Genomic DNA, 11,471 nt, shown 5'->3' on the forward strand with positions numbered 1-11,471 from the left:
ATAATAAATTAAATTTTGCATTGAAACTTACAAGTCGAAGCTCTCGTTGAATTGCGGCGACCAGTTATTGCTCTTCGATTTCGTCGACTGTTTCCTCTTCTTGCCAGTAAGATGCGGTCCGATTAGATTCACCTCAACATACGGCCTGAACATGCCCGTTGCCAATTGCCACTTCAAATCGTTCGCGGCCACAACTGAGGAATAAAAAAATTTTTATATATTTTTTTATCTAATTGTCGAGTCAAATTATGTCAAATGGTATTATTACAACTATTAAAGTTGTAATAATATATTAATAATAAATAATAAATAATAATAAATTACACGATTGATTTTACAAATTTTACGAGATTACAATCGTACCTTTGACGGTGACTTTTTGCTCTCCCGTTCCCGGATGCGTAAAGAGATCCACCTGGATGCTCACCTCGCCCACCGAACCCTCTTCTGAAGCAGCGGTATCTGGAACTTCAACAATTTGCAGTCAAAATGTACGCTCGAGTACTTGAAGGTCATAAAGCTTTAGAATGGCATCTAGACACTACGCGGACTTCGTCTGATTCTATCTGACTATGCTATGATCTGAGACTAAGAGAGGCTAAGAGAGTCTATTCTCGATTTCTATTTCTAGAGCAGATTACATGCTCTGATAATAGGCAGGTCAGGTACTTGTTGTCAGCGTAATTATCAGAGAAGACGAAGTCAGCCACCGCGAAGTTTTCAATGATTCAGCCACACGGTGTGTGTCGAGAATTATAAATTTAAAAATTTTCTGGTTTCATCGGTTTTGCATCGAAAAAAATAAATTCATTTCTTATATATTCGGAGGGCTCTATAGCGACAATCTCCGAATGATTCAGTGCAGGTACAAGTATGGTACAAGTGTCCATGGTGCAGACGATCGATCGATTGGATCGATCAATCCGTGAAATCCTTTTTCTTTGAGTGTTCGTTCCTTCAAACGTTCGGAGGAACAATGTGGCGCTAGACAGAACGGCGAGTATATCACGAGCTTGTAAGAAGATCGTGGTGTGGTGATTTAGTGATTTAAATGACAAAGTTTCCTTGATATGTGTGTACGTGTGTGTCAGAAGCGTTGTATTGAGAAACTATGAGGCCGAAAGAGGCATTTTGCTGGTCGGTAAAGTTCTCAGTAGTAGTAGCGGCAAGAGTGGCGGCAGTAGCAGCAGCGGCAGTGATAATAGCACAGCTTCCTAACACAGCTATCGTTGTCGAGACGTTTTTCAAACATTTTCCTTCTTTAGAAACGTAAAAAATTGATAGAAACATGAAGATTTTTAATACTAAAATTAATCTGTATATCGGCCATTTATTCCTATTTATTGAACTGCCTTATTTATTATTTTAAACTATTTCAAATTTGTTAAAAGAAGAAGAGAAATTGAATCGAAAGATGTCTCGAGAAAACGATCAGTTCACTACGGCCTAAAAGTCTCTCCGACACTTCCAGCGACCTTCTAAAGTCTGCTCTGGTGATACCTTGTCGACTCTCTCGACGAAGAGAGGGCTTGGTCTGGCGAAGGGGTTCCTCGAGGCTTTCCATACCCTCGGCTCCGTCCCCTTCGTCACCTCTCTCGCTGCTCATCGAACGCTGACGCTGATGTAGCGTTGATGCATCGTTCAGCGGCACTGTTCCCGACAATTTTCATTACGTCGTAATGTGTGAGTGTAAAAACACGCGCGCGCCGGTATTACATCGCGCGACAGTTGCGCGACGGAACGTGTGTAATGTGTCGTTTAGAATATATCGTTTGTGTCTAATTAATTCGTGTGTATTCCTGATTAGTCCCGCTTTTATCGTGATTTCGTTTCGCAATTACATAGCAAGAAACACATATAAAAATAATATATAGTTATAAAATAACAGTTATCATTTGCTGTTTATTAATTTGCAATGTCAATGATATACTCAGAGCGACTTACCTTGGTTGACTTGCGAAGTGACGAAGGTTCTGATGAGGGTGTCCGTCGTCTGCGTGTACAAGCTCAACGCGTAACGGAGGCTCTGCAGCTCCGGCGACTTCTCCAGGAACGTCTTCTTCAAGCCGTTACCGCCGGCGTGGAAGTACTGCTTGATCGTGTCCAGGGCGACCTCGAGAACCGCGCACTGCTTCGGCGAGAGGTTCTTCTCCACTTCCTTGGAAATATCCTGAATGAATTAGAATGCTTAACACATAGCGACTTTTCTTCGTAAAAATTTAGATAATTCAGTTTATTCAAATAATTTTTACGACTTGAATAATGTATTGTTTCTATTACCATAACTCCGCTGAGGGCATTTTTAACGTCGGGTTTCCCGGCCATATGGTTCTTAAACAGCTTGGACATATCCTCTATCTTGGCGTTCGCAGCGAGATTCTTGGCGTTATCCGTCAGATTCTTGAACATCATCTATAAGAAACACAAATCGTAATATATGCCGTTTTAATATATTCTATTAATTTTTTTTCTAAAAAAAGATTTAATTGTAATACATACGCTCTTATCCGTCATAGGTGGCAAGACGACAGTCTTTTCCAAAATTCTCATGACTATCTTCCACAGTTCTTTCAATAGTCTCTTCAATACCGTCTTCTCGCACGATTCAGCGTACAGAGACAGGCTACCATCGAGCAGAACCATGAGCGGCCTCAGAACGTCGTCGGCCTCTGCGGTTACGTTGTTTCTTTGCGCCGGCTGCGACAGGGTTACCTGTCCGCCGCCTTTGATAGCCAACAGAAGGTCTCCTAGCTCCCTGACGGAAACGGTTATTCGCGGTTCCAAACTGTTCGCGAATAGTATAGCCAAATCGTCCATAGCGCCGTTCAGCTGTTGTTGCAGCTCCTTCAATATGTTCGCCGCGTCCTCCTCCAGCTTGTCGCCGCCCATCGACTCGAACATTTTCTCTAATTGTATCCGAAGTTGCTGGATATTGTTCATGAGAATGCACGCCTGCGGAATAAAACAATTCGTGATAAAGTCTGTCGATAGCTTCGTTCGAATTTCCGCAAATTTTATCCAACACGTACAATTCGTTCCTCCTTCATGTGGCTGGGGAATTCCTTCTTCACTATATCCGCGTAAGCCACCAGGACTTTGACGATAGTCTTCGCGAATCTCTTCATGTATCTCTTCCAGATCTCCGGGTCCGGACATTCGAGCTTCGACACCACGTCGAAGCACTGCGTCAGCTGTGTGAAAACATCGACAACGGAGACGCTGAAGAGCACATGCTCGCTGCTCTTCTGGAACTGTAAGAAAAGATTGAAGAATCATTAAAGAACGCTGCTGCATCATCGGGATACCGTGATGATAAAATCATAGCACTTACGCCTTCCTTTTTATCTCTACTAAAGGCACCGTGGAGATATTCTAATGAGACGTCATCGTTCTCATTGAGCCATTGCATGACGAAGGGTTCGAACCAGGCCGGGTATTCTGGCACGGCGCCCTTATACGGCGGCACGTCCTTAACGTAGTTGGCGTGCAGCCACTTGACTTTGAAGTGCAAATTCATATAGGCCGAGGACTTGCACAGTCTATGCTGCTCGTGCTCCTCCAGAGCGTACTTCATGTCCACCGCGAACAACGACCACATCGTGGCCGCCGACAGTTGACCGATGTTGAGCTCCTGAGGGAACTGATTTAACACGGGCGCATAGCTGTTCTTGTCCTCCTCGATCACCGAGACTATCAGGGCGATCAGCTTGTGCCAGAAGTCGAGCGAGTCCAGCCGTGGCCCGTGATCGTCCGTGTCCCGCTTCGCCTCGTTCGGATCCGCCTGGAACTCCCGGTTGTACAGATCGTAACAGTTCTCGAAGAGGAACTGATAGGTCGATCGCAGGCACGCCTTCACGCAATCCTTCACGACGGTGCTGGCACGTGGCGGGCTTGACAGCTCCTGGACCTTCATACGGAAGAACGTGATGCTCGTCAGCAGGTCCACGGTGCTCTTCAGATCCATCAGCTTCTCCTGGCTCGAGGCCGGGAAATTGTTCCTGTACATCGACAGGTCGATCCTGAGAGAGTTGTGCAGCTGATCCAGTAGCTTGACGAATTTTTCTTTCTATAACAAGAATCGTCCAGTTAGCTTCTTTTATCAGTAATAATAGCTGCGGTTTCCTTTTTGAATAAATATGATAAATGCGCCGATTTTTTAATCGCGAGAATTTTTTTATCGATGCAATATCTACGTATATGTTTCGCTAAGGACTTGAATTTTTTCTCTTTCAGTTTCCGAAGAATTTTAAATGCCGAATTTCTTCCTGCTACTGGGAAAGTTTCGCGTAATATTTTCGAAGAGGAACATCATGCATAATTCAAGAATATGAGAAGCATACTCTCTCATATACATCTCTTCCGGAATTAAGAGATTTACGAATTTAAATTTCGTACAAAATTTTGGTTCACATATCGTTCGTTATTTTATGGAGGCGGCGGGAACGTCGATTCGCGTGAAGGTATGCAAAAAGAATTTCCATATTCCCCGCGCGGCAGGAAAATCTATTCGCCTGGCCTTGGCTGCCCGTCGGTTAAACTGCAAATGGTGGGAAAAGAACGCGGTCGAAGAGAATCTTAATTAAAATCTTAATTAAGTAGCGTGCATAGGGTCCCTCCACTATTTTTTTCTCTTTTCTTCGAAAAGTGTTGTACTTGCTAAGAAACGGGAGAATAAAAAAAAAATGCAATCGTAAACACGGCGCGACCTTGCTAATCGTCGATGCAGACGTGAATTCGTGACTTAACGGGTTTTTAAATCGAACGCAAGCATTTCTCACTTATCGTTGGACTTTATTGTCCTTTGCAGTCTTAACACGGCGAAAAGTCAGTTACTGATTCTTGGAAGAAATCCGTTTTAATCCGCTAAATGACCGATTCGCCAAGATTCAAGCCTTATTCAAAGCGCCTTAACGCCGCGGCAGAGGCTTGGCTTAATCCCTCTCGAAAGTTTGCGAAGTAATTATTTAACCAACGTTATATATGTATATATATATATACACTCGCGTCGGCTGATCCCTTTATTCCTGGTGACCTGGTGAGAACGAAATTGATAGAGAGGATCGAGGCGAAAAGCGCGTTCCTTTGCGCAAGTCAACGCGCGACCCGTCCCGAGGATATGAGAAGTAGCTCGGGATAACGTATATACGCGCTGGTTGCCAGGAAATTGCACGAGTATTTCTCGCTTCTCTCGCCCGGCGCATTCGCCATCCCTCACTCTTCCATGCTCGCCCTAGTACGCGTGCGGCGGAGATACCGCGGCACAATCTTCAACATCCGGCACTTACCCCGAAGTTACTGGCGGCGAATCTATCACTGGCCGACACAGCCGGACTGGCGGTCGTGTGGGCGTAGTACGCGTTTATGTTCGCCAGGAGGGTCGACATAACGGCCGGCACGCCTGGACACAGGTACTTGGTTGAGAGGCAGTGGAAGTGCCTGGAAAATACGAAATATCACGATCGTATCGAAAAACCATTTGTCTTGATTCTTTCTATTGTCTCAGGGCAGTTACGCGGCTTATTTTAATCTCGGTTGCGCAATACGTGACTTCTATTACGGGAATTTTTATTTGATTTTTACTTGATTCAATAATCAGGATAAATATATTAAATATATTAAATGTGTATCACCTTGTAATAACAAAATCAATAACTTTTGACAACGGCTTCCCAGTAAACATCAAGTTACATGTAACGTACCTGTTAGTTATAATTTCCCACTCAACAATATAACTTTAACACATGTGTGACATGTGTTGCATTGCAGTTATATATTGTTAAGTGGGAAATTAAACTTCTCTAACAGGTACGTTACATGTAACTAGGTGTTTGCTGAGTTGGATTAAAATTGGATTAAAAATAGCCTGCAATTGCGAACGCGCGGCTTCGACGATACTCACGTCATCGCCTGGTAGATACTCTCGATGCCGTAACGCATGGCGAATTCGTCGACGAGCTCCTCGCCGGGAGGATCGAAGTAGACCTTCCAGGCGTCGTCGCCCTTCGCCTCGGGCAGAGTCACTATGCCGCCGTTCTCCTCGCACAGGCTGTGGAAGAGATTCTCGTGCAGGCAGGTGTACTGTACGTGGTAAGGCGCCACCTTCTCCTCGCCCTTGATCTCGACGCTGATGTGCAGCCGGATGGCGCCCGACACCGCGCTCTTGTCCGTCCTCTTCTCCAGATTGTACCAGACGTCCATCTCGCCGCTGAGCGTCCGGACCTCGATGATGGTCTGCCCGAGAAAGTCGTCGCTCTCCCTCGTCAGTTTTTGCCGCAGCTTCGACTTCAGGTCGTTGTCCTCGTCCCACACGCGGACTTTGATCCGATCGGACGAATTGTGGCACTCGCTGTGAACAGGCGAGTTTGCGGCTTTTTACGACGTTCCATTCTCGTTAACATCCTTTAAATCGCACTCCCCTTGAAACTGTAGATTGAATTTCTTCCAGCGCTTTTAAACGACCGACATTTCATCGACAAGAGAAAATACGCGCGGTATACATTAACGTGTTTTAACAACGGATAAGCAAACACGTAAATATAAATGTAAACATGTATGAGTAAACGCAACAATTGACGTCATCACATTGTCGTGAAAACGACGGTGAATTCGCAGTCGAGCAAGACCGAGACCGGAGAGAGAATTACGCATTCCGCTCGCGTAAGCGGAGAAACTTGAAATTACTTACAAGTAGAACTTCTCGTGCCATACTGGATTTAGCTCCCGCGGCATGGTCCTCGTGCGTTTCTTTACTTTACCAACTTGGACCGTTACGTAGGGATCGGATGTGCCGCTCTTATCTTTGGCGATTAATCCCTGCGCGCTGATCACTGCGGACGGGAGAAGAATAGAATTAGGTGGACTTGTCCGTTTTCCGGGCCGGAGTGCCTAGATCTCGCGAACGGGAACTGCGAAAGATTTAATTCCCGAGAGCGTAAATTTCTAATCTCGCGGTGTACATAATTCGATTACCGCCGCGACAATACCGCCCGAATGAAAACATTACCGGAGTTTGCCAGCTGGCCAGTATCCAAGAACGCGACTGCGAGGGTTAATCCAATAAAGCTAACAGAGCCGGATATCCGTCGGGGAACATCTGCTCGCACCGCGTCGGTGCGAAATAAAAAAAACAATTATTCGCGAATCCGTATTCCAACATTAAACCCGCACGAACGCGTCGAAATGACGTACGTCGAGCAATTCTCGCGTTATTTTCTTCCCCGTGCGATAATCGGAGCAAAACGCGGGCGGATAAAAGCGTCTCGAATTCGCGACTCAACGCGGGATTCGCGAGAGAGATCTGCGTTGTCCGCGCGGAAAAGGCTGACTCAAATGATACCGTCTTACCGTTGAACCGGGCCGGGATTACAATCTTTCCTGCGGGGACCGTCGCGACATATCGTTCGGTCGATTTGTCGTTTCGATTCCGAGCCGACGCGACAGGGGGTAGTCGAACGATCGGCCACAAAAACGCGTGGTTATGGCTTTCGAAAACCGAGCGCGTTCATCATCGTGTCGGCCCCCCCCCCCTCCTTTCTCGAGGCGATAAAATTTTACTGTCCCGTTCCGATTCTGATTTGACGACAAATGCGCACTTGATACACATCTCTCTGCTGGCGTTAGCCCCGCATTTACGCCCCCGACGGTGGTTTCACATTTATTACTTGTGACAGATACAATCCGCCGTCGTATCTCTGGTGAACGAGCTACTTCATTTTGACGGTGACTGATAGGGAAAAGTGATGTAAAGATTTATCTCTTGATAATTTATATTAATCGCCGGGATTCTAAGAAAATAGAAACTCGTATTTTCCTGCGCGGATACGATGAATATACGAATTGCCACGATCTTTTCTCAACGTCGATTCGATTCTTTCGACGCTTACGCGGCTAACAGACTATATTTCGGAGAAAGTTTTTTTTCGCGGACATGTTTCATATTCATCTATTTGCACGTGCGCGTCAACCGAATGAATAAATATGACTCAGCTTTATGTGAGAGTTTAATTAAAAACAGGTAGTTTGAAACACAGGTAGGTGAGTCCCGCAGGGCTTTTATCTCGAAATATTCGAGGAATTGAGAAGAGCTGACGCTTCTCCATTTTCCCCATTGTATGTCTTCTCCATTATTAAATCGTTCGGTACTTTTTGCAAAAACTCTTCAGATTTGAAACAATCGAACTTTATTCCCCCCCGAGGGTGACTTGCGGCGTGTTTCAATTTTTTAACTGAAAAACTATACGTCCACGTGCGAAGGATTCGAAAAGGTAGAGAAAAATTTTCGATAAATAAAAATTAGAAAAATTCTCGGTTGGCATTTATCGCGTTTAAAACGACGCGTAGAGTATCTTCTTTCCGCCTAGTCGTTACAGTGACAAGTAATTATAATATACGTCGTGTGTAAGAAGGTGCATGCAAAAAGGCTCAACATCCATCCGATTTGGAAACTTGATATCCATTGTAGGCAGCCATCGTGGCAAAAGCGTGCAGAAGCTCGGCTTGGACCAAGTACATATATCATATAATAACGTACGTATATAAGGATATATATATACGTATAGTATGTACACATACATATAGGCATATATGTTGACACACAAAAGGAAGTATTTAAAACATATAAATATACATTTTTGTGCGTGTGTGTGTGTATGTGTGTGTATCGTGGGGTGGCATCATATATCAGGTAACGTGCTTCGGTTTGGATCGACGGACAGACACACATGCCCATGCTACTAACTCTTTTCCGATTCGCGCCGCCGATTGCAGTGGGGACGCTTCGTCGGTGCTTCCTGCCCTCGATGAATGTCGATTTCATACCTAATCTCATTAATCATCAAGTCATCGCCACAATCCACTTGGTGAGAGAGATGTCAAGAGTCTCGCGGCGCGTACAGGCGCCGGCCGTCTGTGTGTCGCGCGTGTACGTGTGTGTGGGTATTGTGTGTGTGTGTGTGTGTAATTTTGTGTGCAGCAGAACTGCGTTCTACATCGCACAACATCCGCACTCACTTCATCTGGATATAAATGAGCGTTGGCGCTTCATTAATTTCGCAATTAATCCGGCGCAAGAATATTATCGCCGATAACGATTGAGTCGGATTCACGCGCGCGCTGGATTTGCAGCACTGATGATTTATGCATTTTATTCGAGTTCGTGTGTGCGAGGCTCAAGATCAGAAAGAGGTATAACACCGCGCGCGTGTAGAGGACTACACGCACGATAACTACGCACGCGATTGAAATTGAGCACTTCATCGCGCGCGTAAATCCACTAGCGAATAAAGCAGATCTATCGAACGTCAAAAAGTCGCGCGTTGTTAAATGAAATAATATACATACGCGGACGAGGCGAACATGCGTTACGCGTGTGTTTCACATCGTCGCGTTGCGTTCTATGCGTGACCCGTTATAATATCTATAGAACTTGACATTTCGCGAATTCAATCTCTAAATACCGAAAACATCCGGACATATAGAGCCTCGTTGACGCATCGCGTTCGCGTCTGTGAATTTCGAAAAAAAAAGAGGAAAAAGCGAACGTCAGATCGATCGTCGCAACGATTGACCGCGATACATACGAGAATGTAAATATTGCAATTATCATCGGTATCGAACGTATATAATTTGTCGTTTGCGTGTAGTACGTTACGAGGTTGATCGTTATCAACGCATATTGATTCCCCACGTGTTAGGCCGCGTACTCCGTGCACGGGATCCAATCTCGCGGATCGAACACACTCGCACGCTAATTTAACGTGTCGGACTTGCTGCCGCGGGCCGCATTCATTTTTAATTGATCATACTGCGGCGATGCGTACACTGCGGCAGATTGTTGATGCGCCTATATAGTGTTGAGCGCGGGATGTGTTCCACATTTTGTGTTTATTGTCTTTTTTATTATGTCACTTTCGCAAAAGAGATCCCGCAGGGATGATACGAGATCCCCGAGTCTTTTATTCGACACCCCGAATCCTTTCCGGGGCGCAATCTGCACCGGTATCTCGTCAGATCGTAGTCATTTTAATTTGCGCCCAGTGAGTCAAGGGACTTGATTATTGGGGCGGAAGGGAGGAAGCGGCGCCGACTGTTACCACTACTGCTCCATCTCTTTCACTAATTCGCATCCCTCCCCGTTTGGCCCCTTATTTCCTTGAATCTCCTCCCTTATCTCATGGCGGTTAACCCGCTGAGGGTGCGCGATCAAAATCAGATTACTCTGAGGTATCAGACGTATGGAGAGAATCGGAGGATTCAAAACGGTATTCCATTATGCGCTGAGAAATATTAAATATATAATAGCTCGATATATTCCGTTTCGAATTATTTTAGAAAGAAAACTTTGATTCTCTTATTTAGGCCAATATTTAAAATTAACGTGTGATTCCATCCCCAAAGTTTAATTTATATGTACACGTTTCGTTGCGCAGGTCGATATCGCGTGTATTGCCTGTTTTCCCCCTCAATGTATAATTCCTCTGTCAGGACGAAAGTCGCAAACAGAGCGGAAATGGTCAGCCAACGAATCAACCAGCCACGGGCACGTGGTTGACAACCGCGGTCGGCAATTTCTTGGCGAAGTAACTTCGCCCCAGAAAATTGTCTCAATTTTCTTCTACTCCTTTTTTTTTTTTTGATTATCCGAACTCCGCGCTTTCCGCGCCGAGAGTATATAAACGCGCGAGGAAGGAAACGCTCACGACACGGGGGAAATAAAAAGCTTCGGAACGAGGAGACGCGCTGTCTAAAACAGACCATTTCGCCGATTTTATTCTTCTCTCTTCTTCTTCTTCGTTTTTTTTATACTGCGCCCTATTTACTTATCTCCCGTTTTCAACGGGATAACCGTAACCCGCGCTTTTTTCATACCGCCGTCCCGTCGCTCTAGCTACTCTTTCACTCGCTACTTCCGCTGTTAGCGGAACGGACCAGGCGAGCGCCGCTGGATACGTCGGCAGCTTTTGAAAGGCAAAAAAGTTTCGTTGCAACTCGCCCCTCGTGCTCCCCGCTTATCGACTTTTTTTCCCGCGCCGGAGCACGTTCCGGCGGCGCAAATACCATTCATCCTCCTTTATCTTTCCAGCAGATCGTAAATAATAAAGTACCTCTTAGGGTTCTTCCGTCTCTTGCATTACGTTAAGTGCACAAAATGCAGTTTACATTAACTTTCGCGTTCATTTACAATTCGTCCGCGCGCCTCGTTCACGCGGCCTTTTTGCGCAGCCTCGATTAATGCGTGTGGTGGCAAACGATGCGTTATCGGCTTGTTATCGTGCCATTATATCGAGGTGTTAGATATACGAGCGATATGATAGGAGATATGAAACGCTTCTGGGCGCGCTCAACCGAAACGTTAAGGCCTCCTTTGGGAGCCTCGGCGCGAGCTTCGGTTATTTAAGACGACTCCGTTCTGCCGGGAAAATTTCTCCGCGTGTAAGATTCTCTTCACCCTCTCGCCCCCCCCCCCCCGGCGG

At 45.6% G+C, this 11,471-nt stretch overlaps 1 protein-coding gene across 12 annotated transcripts in view; it reads right to left on the reverse strand.

The window, feature by feature from the left end:
- LOC105450426 overlaps nucleotides 1-11,471 on the reverse strand; it is a 92,537-nt gene that overhangs the window by 5,109 nt on the left and 75,957 nt on the right. For 6 of the 12 annotated variants that reach the window (XM_011690248.1, XM_011690247.1, XM_011690253.1 and 3 more), the window contains 11 exons: nucleotides 6,686-6,827; nucleotides 5,900-6,346; nucleotides 5,286-5,436; nucleotides 3,332-4,066; nucleotides 3,030-3,251; nucleotides 2,500-2,952; nucleotides 2,281-2,412; nucleotides 1,945-2,170; nucleotides 1,501-1,650; nucleotides 364-468; nucleotides 32-194 (listed from right to left, as the gene is read on the reverse strand). In XM_011690248.1, the coding sequence (XP_011688550.1) occupies nucleotides 32-194; nucleotides 364-468; nucleotides 1,501-1,650; nucleotides 1,945-2,170; nucleotides 2,281-2,412; nucleotides 2,500-2,952; nucleotides 3,030-3,251; nucleotides 3,332-4,066; nucleotides 5,286-5,436; nucleotides 5,900-6,346; nucleotides 6,686-6,827 (2,926 nt within the window). The remainder of the gene's footprint in view (nucleotides 1-31; nucleotides 195-363; nucleotides 469-1,500; nucleotides 1,651-1,944; nucleotides 2,171-2,280; nucleotides 2,413-2,499; nucleotides 2,953-3,029; nucleotides 3,252-3,331; nucleotides 4,067-5,285; nucleotides 5,437-5,899; nucleotides 6,347-6,685; nucleotides 6,828-11,471) is intronic. The other 6 variants (XM_011690258.1, XM_011690257.1, XM_011690255.1 and 3 more) reach the window with 4 other exon arrangements.

The sequence above is a fragment of the Wasmannia auropunctata genome, unplaced genomic scaffold (assembly GCF_000956235.1).
Source record: "Wasmannia auropunctata unplaced genomic scaffold, wasmannia.A_1.0 LD336061.1, whole genome shotgun sequence".
In the NCBI taxonomy this organism is placed as follows: domain Eukaryota; kingdom Metazoa; phylum Arthropoda; class Insecta; order Hymenoptera; family Formicidae; genus Wasmannia; species Wasmannia auropunctata.